The sequence below is a fragment of the Parasteatoda tepidariorum genome, chromosome 2, assembly GCF_982258835.1.
Source record: "Parasteatoda tepidariorum strain Cologne lab strain chromosome 2, Ptep-v5.0, whole genome shotgun sequence".
Taxonomy (NCBI): Eukaryota; Metazoa; Arthropoda; class Arachnida; order Araneae; family Theridiidae; genus Parasteatoda; species Parasteatoda tepidariorum.
In genome coordinates, this window is record NC_141756.1 from 30,811,396 (window position 1) to 30,833,957 (window position 22,562).

The 22,562-nt window shown below is 26.7% G+C and overlaps 1 protein-coding gene across 1 annotated transcript; it reads left to right on the forward strand.

The window, feature by feature from the left end:
• Positions 1–162: 162 nt before the first annotated feature.
• Positions 163–20,989, forward strand: LOC107440879 (protein phosphatase 1H). The gene is made up of 11 exons (XM_016053944.4): positions 163–510; positions 4,336–4,660; positions 5,791–5,892; positions 7,506–7,685; positions 8,374–8,486; positions 9,573–9,657; positions 11,365–11,483; positions 11,952–12,015; positions 17,453–17,560; positions 18,588–18,751; positions 19,312–20,989. The coding sequence occupies exons 1-11, from the start codon at positions 275–277 to the stop codon at positions 19,481–19,483; spliced, it is 1,668 nt and encodes a 555-aa protein (XP_015909430.2). The 5' UTR covers positions 163–274; the 3' UTR covers positions 19,484–20,989.
• The last annotated feature ends 1,573 nt before the right edge of the window (positions 20,990–22,562 follow it).

Genomic DNA, 22,562 nt, shown 5'->3' on the forward strand with positions numbered 1-22,562 from the left:
TTTTTTTACGATAAATTTAAATATTGAGACTTGCATTAATTTATCTCAAAATCATCAAATATATAAAAAAAATCTTATTTTTTCTTGAAAAACTGGAAGAATATTAATTTTATACGCTTTTAAAAATAAACTATTGAGTTGAATTTATTGAGCATTGTAACGTTAACCGTAAGCAAATTATCACGAGTGACGAACCAAGATGCCAACGTACTGTGAAATGTAAATGTTTACGTTTTGGTTTTATCGGATTACTCGTAATTTTTTAAATTGAATTATGTTTAATCGGGTGAGAAATGCTTTATATAATGTCGTTGGTGGATTGGAAGCATATCCTGCACTCAAAGATGGAGAAACACTCGACAGACCTCCTCTAAAATTTCGTTACACAAGACCAAAATTTTTACAATTGACATCTGATGATGAAGTTCAGGTGTCAGCAGACCATGTAATTCGTCCTATAATTGTTCCAAGAGACATTACGCAGTTGCCTTGGAATTCTGGATATGCAGAGTAAGGGGTGTTTGAATTTGATTCTAAAATTATTCCAATAAAAATGAAGTACGATTGAAAATTCTACAAGTGTTCATAATTTCTTATTGTTTGAAAACTTATTCCTATGGGTATCAGTTTATCATGTATTATTGTATCTTATTCTTTTGTGTTGAATCGTATATACTATTTTGCTATTATATGTTCAGCACAGCTGATATTCTATATGCTGCTTTTGTAAAATTTCATAATTTACATCAAGTATTGTAATGATTGAACATGGATTGGGATTATTTCCGTATCGTCATCTGCTGCAGAATAACCGTCGATTTTTAGCTACTTCAGGGCAGTTCTCTCGAGAAACTAAAAAAATTAAATAAAAACTCCATCAAAGGACCAACTTGTAGCAACCTCCAGGCAAACCTTTGCATGATTTTTTTTTATAAATGTAAGTTTAAAATATGTTTGGTGTCTTAGCAACTATAGTTCACAAACAGCTCTACAGATCACAAACAGATTTTAGACTTGAAAATTTTATTTAAAACTATGTTGGTTTATATCCTTCTAGTCTGTTAGGCAATTGTTAGAGCAACAGATCATGATATGGAACTAACCTTATTATTTGTTACCTAACAGATATGCATGATATACATCAATGCCACTGAGGGTGAAATTGTCACCTTTGTGGAAAATATTTTAGTATTGCTTGTTATAATAAATAGGAGACAAAATCAAGGGTTGATCTATGTGGAAATCTGCCATCTTGTAGTCCGGAGATATTTCTGTAATGTGATCTACCATGGCAACTACAATTGCCAAATTGATTTTCAGGGATGTGATTCTTTTGCGGATTTCCGCTTTTTTTTCCTTTGGATTTTTCCCGCTAATTTCTGCTGAGGATTTTATGAGGAATTAAATTTTCCGCGAAGCGAAAGTATTGAAGTCCTCATTCCTCCCTAAAGCATTAATTTTCGTATTTACCTAATTTAAAAGCAGGGTTCATTGATTTAAATCACGATTTAAATCATGATTAAAATCAAATGATTTTTTTAAAAAAATCATTGATTTAAATCAACTGATTTTTATATATATATTATATTGATTTTAAAAGTTAAAAAACTGTGCTTTAAATTATTGATACTTTTATTATTTTCTTTTCTTAGTTTTAAAATTTATTTTAAATAAATTGCTGCAATAATTAATTTTAGTTAACGAAATTACTTTCTTTCTTGGAGTGTGTTAAACACATTTAAAATTACATGTTTAAAAATATTTTGATTCTTAACATTGAAAGTACAGATTAAAGTAAATATTTAATGCTGTCTTAATATAGACTTGCATAGCTGTAGAAAGTAAATAAACATGCTTTTTTTTCAAAAAGCAAATGTTAATTAAAATTCTACCTTTTGATTAAAAAAGCATGAAATTCAAATCTACATTATAGTTTATTGATGGAAATTTCTATATTTCTAAAGCTTGAGGTTATATTAAAAAGAAATTACCTTAATATGCCAAAAATAGAAAAAAAAAAGAAACTGAGTTCAGATATTTTTTTCCTGATATAGTGTCATTGTTCCCTATCAAAGTCTATTTGAAGCAGTAGGGTTATTAACTGGTTTTTATTTTTCTTCTCATAATATGTTTACGGTATCATTGAAATTATCAGATTTTCTTTTGTGAAAAAAAATTCCAATGAGTACATAGATTTTTTTAATAATGTTTTTTAGCTTAACTTATGTATTTTGATAAAGGATTAAAAATGAATATTTTAACATAAAAATATATAGATTGAATATTTATTTTTTGATGAATAACAACATTTATAAACACAATCTGTTGCATTTATTTTGCCATTTTATAAATCATGAGAAAAAAAAGAGATCACAATTTTAAATTAAAATTATGCTGTGCTAATTGAAACTTTGTGTTCTTTAAATTATCTATTTTATCTTGTCTTTTAATTTCAATCATGCCTTTGTATCAAAATGGTCGCTATGCATTATAATGAAAAATTATTTTAGTAAGTTAGAGCTTCTAAAATATTGTTATAATATAGTTGTAATATTAATTGAATTTTGATTAAACATTTATAAAGTTTTTTTGATCATAAATTAAAGCTCTTATAGTGTATTTAAATAAAAATAAAAAAAATCTGATTTAAATCAAAAAAATCCGATTTAAATCAAAATAATCCGATTTTTTTGATTTTTTTTTAAAAAATCAAAAAAATCACGAACCCTGTTTAAAAGTGAACGTTGCGATTCTTAATCTGGCAATTTAAATGTCGTACATTGTGATTCTTATTTAAGAGATTTTAAAATCCAATATTGCGATTTGTAATTATGGACTTTTAAAACCCTATGTAGTAATTCATATTCACGCGAGCTTAAAATCCAATGTCTCGATTCTTTTTGGCGGTTGTAATATCAAACATCGTTTTTCCTATTTGTATGTGCTTTAAAAATTAGACAGTGGGATTCGTATTCGCGCTATTTAAAAATTACGCATCAGGATTTGTATTTTCGCATTTTTTAAATTTAATATAGAGTTTCATATTCACGTGATCTAAAAGCCTCATTTCGGGATTCATATTCTCTTAATTTAAAATCATGCATGTGATTCATATTTATATATTCATGCAATTTTAAAATTAATCATCGGCATTTATAATCACATGGTTTACAAGTTTAAAAGTTGCACTTTTTTGTCGAATTTTTGTGTATGTATATATTGTATATATATATATATATATATATATATTTTCATTCTTGAATTTTCTCTTTTTTACTTTCCAACTACTCTCATCCCTGAATTTTAAACAGGAAACTTTTTTTAGAAAAACATGTAGATTTTTTTCCCGGGGGTGGGTACGAGTTGGTCCCTTTCTGTGATGCTTTCTTTTTTTTTTTAATTTCTATCACGCCGGTGCCCGAAAGAGGCTAAAACTTGGCTATTATACTGCCACATGTCATGATATAGGAATCTCCTTTGCAGTCTCCTTTACTATACACAGTGTTCTCCTTAAGCGTTTTTAGAAGGGCAGCGCACCCTGCCTGTCCTTTGATCCTTATAAATGCACCCTCTTTGCCCTTTTTGTAAAAATAAGCTGCCATCCTTTCGAAACACTGACTTTTTATTCATATACCATTTTTAAGAAAAATTTGTAAACTGTAAAAATAATAATTACACACAAAAATTGTCTCTATTTATAGGCTTAATTCTGATTACTACTTATACAAATATTTACCTTGTTAGGATTATTCTCAATTGGTTAAACTTCTATAAGTTTCTCTTTTTTCAAGTGGGTATATTAATAAATTTTTTAAGCGATTTTAAAATTATTTTTGAAATAAATACATACCTTCTTTTTTAAATAAATGCACCTTTAAATGTTTATTGCTAATAATTTTCAGTATAAATTATAGAAAAAAATCTTTCAATATATTTATCTAAAAATAATTTTTTTCTTTCACTTTTTAAAAAAAAAAAAAAATTAAGCACGGGATGGTCTTACCTGCCTTTAATTACTATTTATAAGCTACAAATTTTCTCTTATTTACATAATGAGTCAAAATTACTTTTTGAAGTATGCGCATAAAATAGTAGAAGACGGTAACTTAAAAAAAGGTCAGGATCAAAATTAGTTATTACATGATATTATTCATTTTAATAAATTTTTACAGTGTTGAGTGAGTGCCCTTTTCTGTGAGGTAGCACCTTGCCCTTTTTTTATTCTTAGTGAGAACTCTGCTATGCATAAATTTACTTTGTAGAAAATTTTCCGGTTATTATTTCGTATGATCTCTTAACAATTTATTTAGATGTCACACGCTTGTATTCTTTTAGGGCCATAAATGCTGGTAAAAGTGTGCGGAATGAAGACCAAGCAGCTTCTTCTAGACATTTTTTGAACACTTTAGTAGCTATTTCTAAAAAAAATGTTCCAGGCTTACCTTCAGATGCAACTAGTGAGTCCCAGCCTGCAGAGTCCCAAGTGGCCACTACAGAAAGTTCCATGGAAAATAAAGAGATGGATGTAAGTTCCGTCCCACCGATTATAGATTCCTCTCCTAAACCAAATATTGATGAAGACGCAGCACTACTGAATGAGTTAAATCCTGATGATCCTAAATCAACACAAACTTCTCCCGAAGCTTTTCAGAAACTACTGGTTAGTTAATTTATTTTATTTTACTTTGGTCTTTTAACTCAATGGAGTTTGATTTAGTGGTTTTAAATTTATTGTATGTTTAGAAATACTTTCTCTAGGTGTATATAAATTATAAAAAGTCAAACTTGGAATAATATATATATTCGAAGTGGATATTTTTCAACAATATGCATTACAATTGTTTGCTGTGGGTGCTAAATTTGTTTTGCTATATAATTAAAGCTCTTCATTGTCTGGTTTTCAAACTTATTGTAAATTTGGATTGGTGTATTTAGAAAATTCTAAAATGTCCAGGATCTAAAGCAAATCTATTTAACCACTGTTTATTGCCATCTTCATGTGATATCGGCAATTTCTTAAAATAATGAAAGAAATAATTGAATTAAAAAATCACAGTAGTTTTTTTTTTTTTTTTAACCTTTTGAAAAATTTGAATTTTTAAATAAATATGTTATTATTTTGAATTATTTTTATTTTTTTTTAATTGTAATCCTAAATACTACAAAGTGATTGGCTTCCAAATAGGTTATCTCAGAGCTCAATTTTCAAAATTTTGTGTTGGCTAAAAGTCTTCGGTAAGTCTTTCAAGTTTTTTTTTTTTTTTTTCCATTTTGATAAAGTCTGACATAAAGTTCACACTTCCTACTTCAAAATTAAGCCCCTCTTTTTTTTTATTAATTATTTTTGCAAAATGATTTTAAAAATAGAGCTTTTCTGTATTTTTTTTTTACCCCAAAAACTTTTTATTATGACTTTTTTAATCTATATTGTTTAACAAAAGTTTAATTTGTATAAAATTGCAGAACTGCAAAAAAATATTAAATACACAATTTAGCCTGACTTTTTTTAATGTAAGCAGAATGTATAATTTTAATCGATTGCTGAATAGGGGCCAAATATTCATTACATCCCTGAATGTAAGGTTATTTAATTTTAAGTCAGTGCGTTATAAGCCTTAATTTGAAAGTGCTATTACTTTAATTACACTTTGATTTTTCAGTTAGTGATTTCTATCTATGAATGTTCATATGCAAAATTTTTTATTAAAGAATTTCACCAATGATAACAACTGATGTTATTTAGTTATTAAATATTTCAATAATAACAATGAAAAACCTTGATCTTCCTAGCTGGAACACACTATTCCATGGGTCTACTTTGGACTATTTGATGGACATGCTGGATCTGGAGTAGCTGTTGCAGCTGCAAACTCTTTGCAAAAAATAATACAGGTGAAAAAAATAAAGTCATTATGTGCATAAAACTAATTGCTGAATGAAGCCTACATGACTACTTGTTAAGGACACAAGTTCACCAAAAGTTCATTACTTAAAAAAAAAATCTAGCTGCTTTATTTATTGCCTCCTCCTCCCTCTTTTCTTGCTAATTTTTAAATTTTATATCTAAATTAGGAGTGACCAACTTTGCTAGGAAAGAATGCCACTATCTGAAAAGGAAAAGAAATAATGTGATCCTCTTCTAACTTTTACATCATATTAAGTAATAGAAAAGAAAGTGAAAAAATGTTTGTTGAATGTTTATGGGGTTTCTAAGCAAATAATTTACTGAGAAGTCCAATTTGTGAAGATTAAAAAAATAGTAAAGTGAAATTTTCTGCTTTCTGAATAAGCCTTAAAATTTCTCGTGATTCTTCTTTTTTTTAATTATTATTATTATTGCAGAGAATTATAATTATTAATAGTTTTATTTTATTCTTCGTATTTTTATTCCAAAAATTTTTAATAAGAAATGTTGCATTTTTAAGAAATGCTGCATTTATATCTCTTGCAATTTATTAAATTTTAAAAAAAAATTTATCATCATGAAGTTAGTGTCTGTCAGAATTTATAAATTTATTTAAAATTAATTTCTCAATTAGTTTTTTTTTTTTTTTTTTTAAATAAAAATAAGTATGTTAAACTTTTGCTGTTAATAAATATTTCACAATATGAAAAGTATACAAAAATGCTTCAATGATAAATAAACAATATTTCTTAAAAGTTATAAATTATATTATGTATTATTCAAAATGTAAATTATAATTTTCTTAAACTACATAATTTTTGGGGGTTAATTAAAAAAAAACTATTAGTTTTTATTTCCTTTTTTGATTTAATATGAAGTAGCACGCATAACTATATAGAATGAGTCTAGGGTATGACACACTGCTGAATAAAATTTAAAGGCGAATATGTCCCTAGTCAATTTTTAAATGTTGCCATAAATGGCTTCTTTTTTTTTTCATTGATGCTGAATTAGCTTTGTATTAACTATTGAAACTCAGCTATTTTTTATTCTATTATGTCAAAATTGAGTGCCAATCTAAGAATTTGTGTATATTTTAGCATTCAGAGAGATTGCTTGAACAAGTAAACCTAACAAGTAATTGCCATTCATTGTAAATGAGATCATAGATAAAGTAATCACATTATTATGCTTAATGTGATGGATTAGAATAAAAAATTGCTGTACCAACAGACTAGAAAATTGTTTTTTCTCAGTTATAATATTTCCTTTAATATACGTTTTTTTTTTTTTTTTTTTTTTTTTTTTTTTTTTTTTTTTTTACTAAACTTAGTTTTGAAATTCTAAAACTGGAATAACAATCTTTTTTTAAAAGTTATTTCTTTTCATATGAACACTTAATCCCACATGACCCTGACAATATGAAAGACATTTTATAAAAGCTTAAACTGTTCAAGAAAATTCATTTAGCTGTATTTTAATTTTTTTTTCTTTTAATTTAATAAATAATAAAAATGAATTCATGGATTCTTTTAGGTTAGATAATTTCTGTTTCTTTCATTTAAAATTCAGTGAATTGATACATTTTTCCATTTTCTAGACAAAACTACAGGAAGTAGCAGACCTATTAGTATTACCTCAAACAGGATTAAACCTCTTTGCTAAAGGAAGCCATGAGCGCAGCTCTCAACCTCCAGGTTTTCTTGGCTTTACCACTGACAGGGATGTAACTGCTGACAGTCTCATCATTGGAGCATTAGAATCTGCTTTTTGGGAAATGGTAATTTAATTTGAAATATCAAGACAAAAATATTTCTATGTTATAAGACCCACAAATGTATTGCAAAATATGCAAGTTCTAATTTACCGATTTAATTAATAGGTTTTTGAAATTAAGAAAAATATAACAATAAATGAAATCATTTAATTTATTAGTTAATTTACAATTGTAAATACTGGAAAACACAAAGCAAATTAATAATGTACATACATGAGTAAATTTGCTAAAATGATGTCATTAAACTGAAATGCATACCTAACGAAATTTGTTGCCAGGCTAAATATAGTCTTTTTCAGAGATGATTTTTCCCAAGTGATATTGAAATTACAATTGTAGATCGAAACATATATTTTTGTCAGATCTTAATCTTACTATTAAATGATTATCATGCAGTTATATCACTGTTTATTTTATTGATATGAGATGATAATCAAATTCATTTTAAATTATATTTATAGATTCTAGAATTAAATAAAAAAAAGTATGAATTCTTGCATTCTTACTACCACTATAAACATTAAATATAATCTCATGCGAATACTTAAAAGCGGCTGCTATGTACTGTCTATAATTGTATCTAATGATGGAAGGGTACCTTTTTTTACTTATAATATGATATGTATATGTGCATTGAGTGTTTTCTTGTAATTAGAAGTTTATTTTTGACTTATTAGTTCTTAATTAATAGGACCGGCAAATATCAGTTGATAAGAAACACTATACGATGACTGGTGGATGTACTGCTTTAGCTGCCGTTTTTGTATTTGGCAAACTTTACGTTGCTAATGCTGGAGACAGCAGGTAATTTCCATATATATATATATGTTTACATAACCATGTGAAAAATAGAGAAAAATATCTGGCTCAAGTAGATGTTAATAAATGCTCTTGTTAGTAAAGGTAAACTGTTAATTAATTCTTTTGTTATGAATATGTGTTTTTCTTACATAGCATTAAAAGAAAGTGTGTATTTCTCTTTATAAGTTGGTGAAACTTGAGTCCTGTGTAAATGTGTTGAATCTATTGCTTTTTAAAAATCGATTGAACCTTCCACTAAAAGTAACTTATTTTTTAATGAAACATATGTTCCTCGAAAATAATTTTTTTAGTTCAATTCTTTTAGATCAATTGAAATATTATTACTAATATAAATAAATTTCTTCCTGGTATTGCTAACATAAATATAGTCAGAATGAAAAGGAAAAAAAATTATATATATATATATAAATTTATTTTGGTTCTATTTTATGTGCTAATTCATAATATGCTAAATTCAACTTTCTCTAAAGGTAAAATATTTATCTGCTGTATCACAGTAAAACAGAACACAACATTAAATACACAAATATGTGTAACATAGTCTGGTACTCACTTCAGTTCAATAAAAAGCTCTATCTTAAGTCAAAAGGGTGCTATTTTTTAGCCTACTAGCTTGAAACTATGTAAATGTTGCTGTTAATCATTTTCTAAACTTATTCCTTTTTAAATACACCTTGTTTGAGCAATTAAGAATTCTAAATCTGGAAAACATATATTTCAAGTTTAATTTAGTTATATTTTTGGTGTGTTAGCTTTTATTTATGGTGGCAAAATAGGAGTAATTTTCAAACAACATTCAATGTATGGAGTGGACTTCGTTTGGAATTTTCTAGACAGTTTATTTGCTTTTTAGCTAAAATGGAAATAAAACTTTTTAATGCTTAAGTTTATGCATATAATATATATTATAACATAAATTAATATAAACATTTACAAAAAACTTTCTATTTTCATTGCTAATTTATGCTCTACATTTATTTCTGTGAATTTTATTATCTGTTATATAATTATTATCTGTTTTTTTCTTCCAAAATTTAATGAACTGCTATTGGTATTTTTTTTATTTAGAGCTGTTCTTTGTCGAGGTTTGAAAACTAGTCCCATGTCTAATGACTTCACTCCTGAAACAGAAAGGGACAGAATAAGGAAATTGGTATGTTAAAATTTTATTTTTGATTATAAATTATTTATTGTGTATAATTCCACATTAAATCAATCAATAAGAATTTTAAAAAAGAGTTATGGTAACAATTTATACACAGATGATTTTGAACAATTTATACAGATGATGTTTACATATTATAATGATATTTGGCATGTTTGCTATGAAATATTTTTTTAATTAAAAAATTGAGAAAAATTAATTTTAAAAAACTCAAAATTAAAGTTTTTTTAATATTTTAGAAAAATATTTAATTCATTTGACTTTTTTTTTAAAAAAAAAATAAAGAAATATTTTCTAGTTTGGCATTTACATCATATAAATAGGCCACTTTTTTATCAGAAGTGTTTTTAAAATGGCACATACTGTGTTATTTAGTACATGTGTTGTTGCTGTTATTTCTTCCTGTATGATCAATTGAAAATATCCAATATCATGTTGCTGACATTACTAAAAAAAAAAAAAAGTTATTGTGAGTTTTAAATATTTAATTTTAAAAAAAATATTTTTTGTAAATAACTTTGCTACGTTACTTAATTTCTGAAAACTTAAACACAAAAATTAGCTCTCTATATTAAATATCGATATAGTTACAGCTACTTAAATTTATAATGCTGCAAAAAATTTCAAAAATGTATAGCCATATCTGCAGACTTTTACTCTCGTCGTAAATGATTTTTCCAAGTAGTAGTTAGATTGCGATTGAATTACAAATAGAGACCAAAATATTTTTTTCCTTTTGTCAGAAACTGAACACACCATTGTCTGATTATCATGCCTTTATATGTTAGTTTAAATTATTCAGATATGTTGGTGGTCCAAATGATTTATTAAATCAAGGATATGAAAAGAAAGTATAAATTTTTAAATATAAAAATGAAATCTTACAAAAAATTAATGAAAGTTGACAGCTATGTATAATAATATTCAAATGATTAAAAAAAAATATATAAAATTTAGTATTTTCAACTATTCCACTAACTATATCTACACAATGGCCTGAAGTTTTGACCATTTATTGAAAAGTTGTGGAATCAACCCTCATCAATATTTTATTCTAATGAATTATTTCATTCCTGTTTGCTAAATCTTGAAAATCTGTATAAGCCTGATGATTGTTTTTAATTTCTTAAGTTGTGTTTAAAATTTGGGGTGTTCACCTTTTTAAAATTTATTATATAAAATTTTATAGAATAAATTTTTTTATAATTTTATTACTTCAAATTTAAAAGTGCATAATAGCTAAGCAATTTTTTTTTCTCTTCATGACGCAAAATAATACTTATTCATCTTATTATTTGTTTCTTGGAGCAAAAATTATCAATTCTCTGGCCAAAATTTAATTTTCACTGGGAAGAAAGATTTCTGACTTTAAGATGTTTGATGGATTATTTTTCTCTGACAAGTCCATTGCTTTGCCACCATAAAAAAATCAGAAAACATTTGTGAACCTCTTTTCAGTTGCTTTACGATTGAGAAGAATTAATAAAATATCTGAATTATTGATTGTTTGAAAAAAATTCTTTCTTAATGCCACTGAATTTACTCTTTTTAGTTTAAGGTGAAAAGCTAAAGAATTAAATTTCATAATAAAATAGTGGAACTATATTTTGTTTTTTAAACTATCGGGTATCATCGTTCTCTATCAGGTCCCATGTTTTGTTGAATTTTTTCCAATACATGTTTTATTCTTTATAGGGTCATTTGCGGCCTGAACTACTAGGTGGAGAATTCACACATTTAGAATTCGCAAGACGGCCTGCTAGGAAAGACATTGGGGAAAAAATTTTATATCGAGATGCTTACATGTCTGGCTGGTAAGTTGTAAATTTATTTTTTAATTATGAGGCTACATATAATAAATGTATTATTAGATTCTTATATTAACATACTGTTAACAACTTTCAAACTAATCTTATCCTTCTACAATTTTTAAAAAATTCAAAAATCAATCACTCACAGAGTCAATTCAAACTGATATATTCATATGTGATTAAGTTTTTAAAGCCTTTATAACTTTTTTTCTCTTTTACTTAGTCTATTTTTAAGAATACAAGTATGTGCTTTAAGTACATTTATAATTCAAATATTTAATTCCATTTCTTTACCGCAAATTATGTCTTCTGTTTTATTGTGTCGAATAAAGTTTTAATATCAAGTGTATTCCTTTTTTTTTTTTTTTTTTAATATTAATACAATGTTTTAACTGGTAATAAAAATTGTCTCATTACCTTAGAATTTTCCATATATAAGTTATAAGTAGAATAATGATTGTAATATTTTAGGGCTTATAAAAGCATTGGCATCCCAGATCTCAAATTTCCATTAATCTATGGAGAAGGGAAAAGAGTAAGTAATCTTCTTTTCTTAAATTGAAGTTTACATTATTTTTTTTTTGTTTTAAACTAAGGATGGAAAAATATTTCCTCTTGGAAAAAACCATCTTGCATAAAATAGATTTCTTTCAATTTAATATCAAATATTAAAACAGTTTGTAATTGCAAACCAGTTTAAAGACTCATTTAAATTTTGATGCTCTTTGATGTATCATTTTTAAATAAGTGAAAACAGAATGGCAACAATTAGAAAAAAATTAATTTAATGAATGTCTAAAGAAATTGAAATAATTGAATTTTGTAGTATTTTATGTAAATAAATATAGTAAAACCTATTTTTACAATGATACAGAGAAAACTGTTTAAATAGCATAATCAAGTTTTATTAATGCTGTTGAATTAGCACATTACATATTAAACATGTACACTACCAAAAAACTCATTTTAATTTACAATTACAAATAGTATATCCAAAATATTTATTTTGAAATTAAGTTTAATTTATGGTATTGTATTAAATTTAATTTTTTTACATTTAAGCCATTCTTATATTACTTCTAAACAGGGTTCGTGATTTTTTTGATTTTTTTAAAAAAAATCAAAAGAATCAGATTTTTTTGATTTAAATCGGATTTTTTTGATTTAAATCAGATTTTTTTTATTTTTATTCAAATACACTGTAGGAACTTTAATTTATGATTAAAAAAAATTATAAATGTTTAATTAAATTAACTTAATATTAAAACTATATTGTAACAATATTTTAGAAGCTCTAACTAAAATAATTTTTCATTATAATACATGGCTTTGAATGCATAGTAACCATTTTGAAACAAATGCATGATTAAAATTTAAAGACTAGATGAAGTATAGAATTTAAAGAATACTTCAGGGGTCTGTTTGGGTTTTTCTGAGAGGTACCTATTTTGTGAAAATTAAAAATTATATTAAAAAATCAACACAAATATAGTAAAAATATGGATTTATTGTTTCTTACGAGACACAAAAATAAAATTTTAAGAAAAAGTATTTTGTGTGATTATTCTATCATTTTTCCTAAAGTTGAATTTGTAAAGGTACCGGCTTGGACAGGCCCCTGTGCTTTAACTATTAAAACAAAGTTTCAGTTAGCAAACCATAACTTTAATTTAAAATTGTGATTTCTTTTTTTTTTTTTCTCTTGATTTTTAAAATGACAAAATAAATGTAGCAGACTGTGTTTATAAATGTAGTCATTCATCAAAAAATAAATAAATATTTAACCTATATATTTTTATATTAAAATATTCATTTTTAATTCTATATCAAAATAAATAAGTTAAGCTAAAAAAAAAAATTTTAAAATCTATGTATTCATTGGAATTTTTGTTCACAAAATTTCTTTATAGAAAATCAGATAATGTCAAAGATACTGTAAACATATTATGAGAAAAAAATACCAGTTAATAACCCTACTGCATCAAATAGACTTCGAAAGAGTTTGAAAGGGAAGAATGACACTATATTAGGAAAAAAAAACATCTGAATTCATCAGCCCTTTTTTCTTCTTTTTCTGTTTTTGGCATATTAGGGTAATTTCTTTTTAATATAACCTCAAGCTTCAGAAATATACATTTTCCACCAATAAAACATGATGTAGATTTTAATTCACGCTTTTTCATTCAAAAGGTAGAATTTTAATTAACATTATTTGTATTATTTTTTGAAAAAAATTCATGTTTATTAATTACTTTCTACAGCTATGCAAGTCTATATTAAGACAGCATTAAATGTTTACTTTAATCTGTACTTTCAATCTCAAGAATTAAAAGATTTTTAAAAATGTAATTTCAAATGTGTTGGAATTTAACACAAACCAAGAAAGTAATTTCGTTAACTAAAATTAATTAATGCAGCAATTTATTTAAATTAAATTTTAATACTAAGAAAAGAAAATAATAAAAGTATCAAAAATTTAAAACACTGTTTTTTAACTTTTAAAATCAATATATACAGATAAAAAAAATCAGTTGATTTAAATCAATGATTTTTTTAAAAAAATCATTTGATTTAAATCATGATTAAAATCGTGATTTAAATCAACAAACCCTGCTTCTAAATAGTATTGGTCTTTTTTAGTTTCTTACATTTCATCCAGTTTCTTCTGAAGTCTTAGAACTAATAGATTACATCCATACAATATTCCTTCCCTGTTTTATCTTTGTTTATATAGTATATCTTTATGTCTTTAGCATGTTGATAAGAAGTATTTATTTTTATGATCAAATATAAAATTGTTTACCTTGTAACATATTCGTAAAAACATGTTCAAAAATTTCTTTCTTTTTATCTTCTTTGTTTCGTATTGTGATAATCATAACGTGTATATGATTTATTTATTTTTAAAAATTTCCTCATATAAACTAAATACTAAGGAAGAGCTAGCAATTAACGAGCTGTTTTCAATTTTTGTTGTCTCAGATTCAGTGTTCGATTGTTTTATATTTCTTGTTTATTTCAAGAAAAATTTGAAATTATCTGTCTTACTATAAAAAATAATTATTGCTAACATACATATCTCAATGGGTGCGAAAGTAATTTGCTGTCATGCCAGGAATAAAAAGCATACAATTAATTAACAAAAGTGCCCTAATTAAATAAATAAAAATAACATAATCAGTAGTATCGCCCATAAAAATATAGAGCTCAACATTTGCCTATTGTTTTAAATAAGTTTGGATGACAATATATTAATTTTTAGATGTTTTTTTATTTGGTACTTTTATATTTGGTGAAACTTTTATTTACTTATCTTCTGAGATGAGTCCTATGATTTGGGATGTACTAATAAACATATGCTGTAAGACCCATATTTAACAAATGGTTTGGATAACAGAAAAACACCCTAAATCGCAATTCTGTTTGCTACCTTTCTCATCCAGCTTGTTCGCCTGCTAAATCGTAATTCAAGTTTAATACAAAAGATTCATACATTTAAAAAAAATAATCTTTTTTAAGAAGTGAAAACATGTTTAGCTTTAAAAACAAATCTCTTGATATTTGTCCCAAAATACTTGTTAATCTCTATTTTCAATAGCTTCAAAAATCTTGAAGATTTTTGTAAGAACTCTGCGGCTTATTACATTTCAGTGTCATTTTCTTATTTATAAATTGGACTTGTCCCCCCCACACACACACCTTTTTAAGCATTCTGTGACAATATCACTAGAAAGTATACATGGTGTTAAGATTTCAAGATCTATATTATTGCAACCTTTTCATGTTTAAAACGTCATTATACTGTCCATTGTTCTTTTATTGCAACCAGGTTAAGAATGGTACTACTTGCAATTACTAACACTACATATTTCAAACCACCCAGCCTTTATGTAACACAGGGTGCGTAGCGTTTGTAAAAAGTACTTGAAGGTGCTTTTTTGTGGATATCGTTTTTAAAAGCTTTTAAAGGTGCTTTTTTCAGCTGGCGTTTTTAAAAAGTGCTTTTTTCCGAATAATTTTTTTTCTTCCCTTCAGTGATATCTGGTGGATCCCATGCATTTCACAAAAAATGGGGAGTTTGCTACGTAATCATTCACGCGGACTTCATGTCGTACCCACGTTATGACTTGCGCATGCGCGCACACTTGAAACCGAAGCCCGAGTGCTCCAATTCGGATAGAAAGTATCAGATCCTTATGAAATGTTTTTCTTTTTAATTTATTTTAATTTTGTTCTTGTTTATTTTATTTTACTTCTAACACTTTTTTGACGTAGGGGGTAAGGGTACTTTTGTTCTGAGTTCAAGGTCAAGTTGAATTCACTCGGTGATGTGGGAAAGTACTGATTGTGTCGATTTACGCCCGTTTCTTTTTGGGTTTTTTTTTAACGCTAAAACTGTTTATAAAAAGTTTTTGTTTTTCAATAATATCATTGATTGAATATGAATTTTTTGAGTGCTTGAAAACTTTTGTAAAGTGCTTGAAAAATTTTTAAAAAGTGCTTATTTTTGATTCAAAGATTTGGCTACGCACCCTGTAACAGTTTGTAATGCTGGATAGTGTCATTCTTTTTTTTGTTTTAAACTTGTATTTAATTATTTCATACTTCCAAAGTTTTTTCCCTTGCTAAATAAAAAAAGGCAAAGAAAAAAATTTCTAAAGAATACGCTCCTAATACATTTATTTTGTATACTAAATAGAATACTCCTTTTTCATCAGTAAATCATGAATCTTCTTAAATACAAGATCATAAGTCTATCCAACTGCACATTGTATTAAAATAATGCAAAATGTTCAAAATATGCGTCGTTTTAAAGAAAACTAGCATAACAAAAAGTTTTTTCCAAACAAAATTTATTTGTGCATGAGAGTGCATTTTGGAAATTATTTTTCTACATAGTTATCACTATTGTTTAGACATTTGTCATAGCAAGAAACCAACTTGTCAGTATCCTCTTCAAAAAATGATGCAAACAGTCACTACTGAACATTGTTTTTTGCTTTGAATGACTGTCACAATGCCTACCTCTAAAATTACTCTTCAAGTTTCAGGAGAAGCTGTAATCTGAAGGTGCACGGTCAGGACTGTACATCAGGTTATTGAGCTATAGTGATGTGTGTTGTTATAGAGCAGTGTTTCCCAAAATGTGGTACATGTACTCCCAGGGGTACGGGAATAGTTTAGCGGGGGTATGCGTTTTTATGCGATAACAAACGAAAATTTCAAAACATTTTATTTAAAAACAAAGCTAACCATGAAAATGTACTATTACATATTTTTCTATTGTCTATTTTTTGTAGAGTTAACAGTTAATAATGAGTGGTGCAACAGCCATTTGCGATTTTTAACTTTAGTAAAAAAAATTATGATAGAAAAAAATTCATTCATTTTTTTTATTAGTGGTTCACAGCGTTACGAAAAATTTTTGAAACGGTACATGAAAGTCGTAAGTTTGGGAAACACTGTTATAGAGCAACACAATCCTTTTACTGAGCATTTCATTCCTTTTGTATTGAATCACATGCAACAGTTTTCACAATGTTTCATAGTATCCATATTGCATCAATGAACAGCATTACAAAATACACGCCACAGCCAACAGGATCAGCAATCGCCTTAAACATTTTTAATACTCACTAACATGGTCCAGCTGTAATGTATGTAATTTCATAGTATTGTATTGCAGAATGCATGCCACAGCCAGTGGATCAGCAATCATCTTAAATTTTTCAAATGCTCAGTAACGTGGTCTGGTGGTGAAATATGTGAAAATGCAAGGAGCTGCGACACTACCACTATTGTGACAGTAGATGGAAACGGTACAGGCTTTCCGGAACGTTTCGCATATCAATTTAAACTGCCAACCTTATGACATTAAAATAAATTTGACCCACTTTTCCATAAATTATATAATTTACTTTACTTTACATTAATTATCGATTTCTTAACTTATAGTTCATTTTTCATTCTAGAGTCGGGTCTTGGCAACTATTGGTGTCACTCGAGGTTTTGGAGACCACGATTTGAAAGCTTTGAATACAGATATTGACATCAAACCATTTCTGTCACCTGAACCAGAGGTATTAACAGCAGTTTGCTCCAAAGTTGAAATAACACAGAATATGTAATCTAAGAAACAATTTAATCAAAATTTTTAAGCTATTAAAATGCATTGTCTGAGAAGTTTTAAGTGTTTCAACTTTTAACCAAAAAGTTTAGTCTATTAATTTATGTCATTGTCTTGAGTTTTTTAATTATTCAAATTAGAGTTATTATAATTCTATCTTCCTACTATTCTTCCACGTTATGTGAGAAGAAGGTTACCATTTGCTTAAAAGCTATTAAAGGTGTCAGCCAATCTTACACTTCGCTATGAAATAGTGTGGGGGAAAAAAGAACCATTGTATTTAGTTCATTTCTTTTTGTCTGCTTGACACAAATGCAAATAAGTAATTTGTAGTTGTGGTTGATTCAAATATGCTGAATTCATGTATAAAAACGGTCCTAATAAGTAGTGAATGTGAAGCACAGAAACAAGCTTTAATTCATTTTTCATGACATTTAGCATTTTCAAGACATACATATTTAAATAAGACATACACACATATTGACATGCATATATATATAAATCAAGAAATAGCCGTAATGGTAACAGCTTTTCCTCCGATTTAAATTAGTTCCTCCATCTGATTTGCCCTCAATTTTTTACTGTAGCATCTATTACTTTTATACTTAAAATATATATATATATAGCTGTAGCACATAAGTATATGTTTACTTATATATTAAGGAATCTTGAAGTTTTAAAATTCCAGGTGTGGGTCATTTTCCCTAACTGACTTTACAGTCCTGATTAACACCAATGTTAGAAATATTTTATATTGATTCTCTTCTCTCTTTGAAGTTAGGTGCTAAGAAAGTCTTTATTTTGTTTAAAAATTTTCTTGTTTTATAAATAGAAGTTTCTTTTAATAATGCTATGTAATAAAACCCAAAAACTATTATTCTGTATTTTATTAAATTTATTATTTTGTCCAAGATTTTTCTGTTTTGTAAATGAAAATTCTGCACTAACTTAAAAACATTGTATGTATCTGTTATTTTAAGGTCCTTGTGTTTGATCTAATGAAAGAAGATTTGACAGATTCTGATGTTCTGGTAATGGGTACTGATGGATTATGGGATGTGACCACAAATGAAAAAGCTGCAGAAGTTGTACAAAAATCCCTGGATCATTTTCCTGCCAACGATGCTCAACGATATAAGTATAGGTAATATTTATTTTTTTTGTATTGTATTTATTTATATATTTATTGTATAATATTTATTTGTATTTGTATTGCTCTTATTCAGATTGGGCATCTTTTTTAAAAGAAGTTTTAATTTACTGAATAAATTTTTTTTTAGTTTGTATAGTTTAATAGGGTCGTTGTGAGCAAATGCAGATTATGTAAAATCTTAAATTATCAAATGGTGATATTTTAAATGAATTCTTTAAATTTATAATATCTACAGGCATGTTTTTTTTATTTCAACTTAAAAATTTATGTTACCATACCTTCTCTGAAAATACCAAATATCATGAAATTAAATAATTAATTTTGTTGATTGATTTGTGGTACAATTTTGTAAATGTAAAGATCATGCCAATTCAAAATACTAACCTTACTGGTTTACGATTAAAAAAAAAAAGCTTTTATATTTTACCAAATCGGATTGAGAAACACTGATCTAAACGACTATGTAAATTATGATATTGAGGATACAAAGGTAATAAAAATTAAACTTTACATTTTTTATTGCACTCACAATGTTTTTTTTTCCTGGTCAGATACACATCAGCTGCTCAAGACTTGGTGATGCACTCCCGGGGTAAACTGCGTGAGAAGAATTGGCGAACTGCTGACAGCAAAATGGCAACAATCGATGATATCAGTGTATTTGTCATACCTCTGCGTCATTACAAAGATGAATATATTCAGTGGCTTGATAGTCTAAATTAAATTAGTCTTCTTATTGGACCTGTCATGTGATGTCAGAAAAACTTTTCTTTAATGTTAATGGGATCATTCAATTGAAGAATGAAAACATTTTAAAATATTGATTTCTAGTAAAAATTATATAACTTGTATATAAACTTATTTATTATAAATTTGGATGATTTTTCTTTGGTGAAAACTTTTTAATGAACAAAAATATCTGTTTCTCTCTTTTTAAGTCTATTGTTTTTGTATATGTATAAAAGTTTGCTGCATCAGCATTTAAAAAAAAGTTAATAATAATATGAAGATATATTTTGTACATGATTTTTATCTTTTTTTTTTTTTTTTTTGTACAGCTTTGGTTTTTGTTTGTCTTTCCACGAATGAATGTTGTTGATTGTTTTTGCATTACTATTGTGTGCCTTTTATTTTTAAGTTTAATTCTTGTATCTCGAAGTTAATAGAAGGTGATAGTTAAATTCATAGTCAAATATTTTTTTTATTTCATCTTCGAATGATTGGGAAACATGTGTACTTGTTGATTAACAAAAACTAGTCAAATTTCTGTCGATACTGGATATTTACAAACACTTTGTTAGCTTTGGATTTTCAATAATAATCTAAATTTTTACTTTAAGAAAATTTAGAAAAAATAAATATGCTATTGTCTTTGATAATTGTTTTGCCCTCTTAATTTAAATTTTAGCTTTTCCTAGATTCCTTAATGGTTTCCTGATTTTCAAATTGTGCTCTGTAATTCAAATATACTCAATCTTTTAAATGTTATTTGTAACATGTATTTACAAATAACAATTTGTATTGCTTGAGAATTAAACATCACTGTTCATATTCACAATTCAGGATTAAGTAAATCTGAAATCACAATAGTAATTAAATAACAATAAGTTATTAAAAAAAAGTTAACAAAATTAATTTATATTGTTCGACAGTAGAAAATAATACTTAAAAAATTGTTTATTTTCTAATATGCTAATGTAAGATGATTTTATGTTTATAGAAATACATTTATTTATTGACTGTTAATAGTAAATTTTCGAATATAGAAGAATAAAATGTCATGACTTAACTAAGGAAAAGCATATATATGAGTTTTTGTTTTTTAAAAAAAGTTTTTTTCTAAGTGGGTTAAAATGATTTTCAGACCTGAACTGATTAGCTTTGCATGGACAATTAAATCAAAATTTATTTACATAGTTAACTTGTGTTAATGGTTAGCATTGCTTGCATGTTAGGATTTTGTTTATAGCTTTGCTCATATATAATTATTTTATGGAAATGTTTTTTTAGAAGGTTGAATTTTGTTGCATAATTTAAAAACCTTGATTTATTATTATGATCTGTGATTATTTTAAATAATAGAGCTGTGTTCATATTAGAGCTTTATTCTATTTTTCAATAATACCTCCACTGTAAATATCTCCTAAGTGAAACAAACTTATGTTTTGAGCATGTAAAGTGATAATATGACTAAAAGTATTATTGTAAATAAATTTATTTAATTTTTTCTTTTTGTGTATTCATATGCATTTATTGCACATATTTTATTTCTATCTCTTTTTTTTTTTTTTAAATCTGAAATATAAACAAATTTTCATGATGAGAACCTATATAACTATTTTTTTTTTTTTTTTTTTTCAAATAATAAAATTTTTAGCTTCTGGCTAAAATCTTGGAATATATAAATTTTTCTGTTATTGAACCTTCGATCAAACTAAACCTTGAAGACTTCTATGAAATCTGATCTACAATTTGGTTATTTTTCGTAATTAGGATAAATTCTGGTGATACCAAAATGATATCGAGCCAATACCTTTTGAGTAAAAAAAAAAAAAGTTAAACAATTTTCTGTTTATCTGAGTTTCTCTTTCAATTTTTATTACAGCCCTTTTAATAAGTTAAGTTTTAATACTTCTTAGGTCAAACCCGAAGTATAAAGAATGATTTTGTATTGGTATTTGCACCAAAATGGTCTGAGAATTAGCACATGCAAAAAACTGATGAAAATCTGTCAGAGATGGGGACAGGTAGGTATTTTTATTTATGTCACACTAGAGCTGCACAATGGGCCCTGGGAAACATCCCTCAGGATGATCTGAAGACATACCATAACAGTTTTGATCCTCTGCAGAGAAGATGGCTCCTTTGCTTTGGTAGCTCAACAACCTTCGCGCAAAGTTGAGCATTTTATGGTAAAACAGTTTAGCAAGACAATACCGCACGACCTCAGTCCCTACGTAGTTTGATCAAAATGGTCACCCACCCGCTTATTGACTGCAGCCAGTGATGCTTGACTTTGGTGTTATACCAGTCAGTCCACAGCAGGACCAGAAGGGGACAAAAGTATATTGGTAGCCACTTCCGGGCAACTGACCATTCATATATATGTTTGCATTTGAGAAAAAATGTAAATTAAAATAAATTACCTTACACGAATCCAAGCAATAGCAGGAAAGCAAGAATAATCCAACTTGTATCAATAACCAGAAGTCAGTAATAATTCAACTAGCATCAAATGTTAACAGTTTGCTATTGTTTAGACTTGGAATTATATGTGTTTTATTTCTTTTACTTCTCAAAATTCAATCTTTTAAATTGTATTTCACACATACATTAATGTAATGGTTTAAATAAAGGAATAATATTTTATTTAAAAGCGGAACCAATCCCGGTACGTAACAGTAAGATGTCTACATGATGACTGCTACGTTGAGAAGGATGAAGATTCAATCTTGGAGAGAGTTTTTATATTTTTCTGCGTAATATATTTAAGTTTTAATAGATCTTACTAACGTGAGACTGATGAGTTTCCCATGGCAAATTTTGCTTTTTTGCTCATCATAGTTTCTATACATATAAAGCTTTAAAAAAAAAATACTTTAAATTAGTTTCACAAAAATGATTTGGCTATTTGTGAGAGGGATATCATATTCAGAAAGATCAATGTAAAATATTTTTAACAGTATATAATATGTAAATTATGTAGGGCTATTCAAATAGATTGACACAATAAAGTTATTCAAATCTATAGGAATTTTCAAAATACACAATACATGTAGGGATTTACCTAATCATTATATAA

Coding starts and splice junctions, on each gene's coding strand:
- LOC107440879 (XM_016053944.4), top strand. CDS start 275: ATGTTTAATCGGGTGAGAAATGCTTTATATAATGTCGTTGGTGGATTG. Junction 8,487..9,572: donor GCTAATGCTGGAGACAGCAG/GTAATTTCCATA, acceptor TTTTTTATTTAG/AGCTGTTCTTTGTCGAGGTT. Junction 17,561..18,587: donor TTCTGTCACCTGAACCAGAG/GTATTAACAGCA, acceptor TGTTATTTTAAG/GTCCTTGTGTTTGATCTAAT.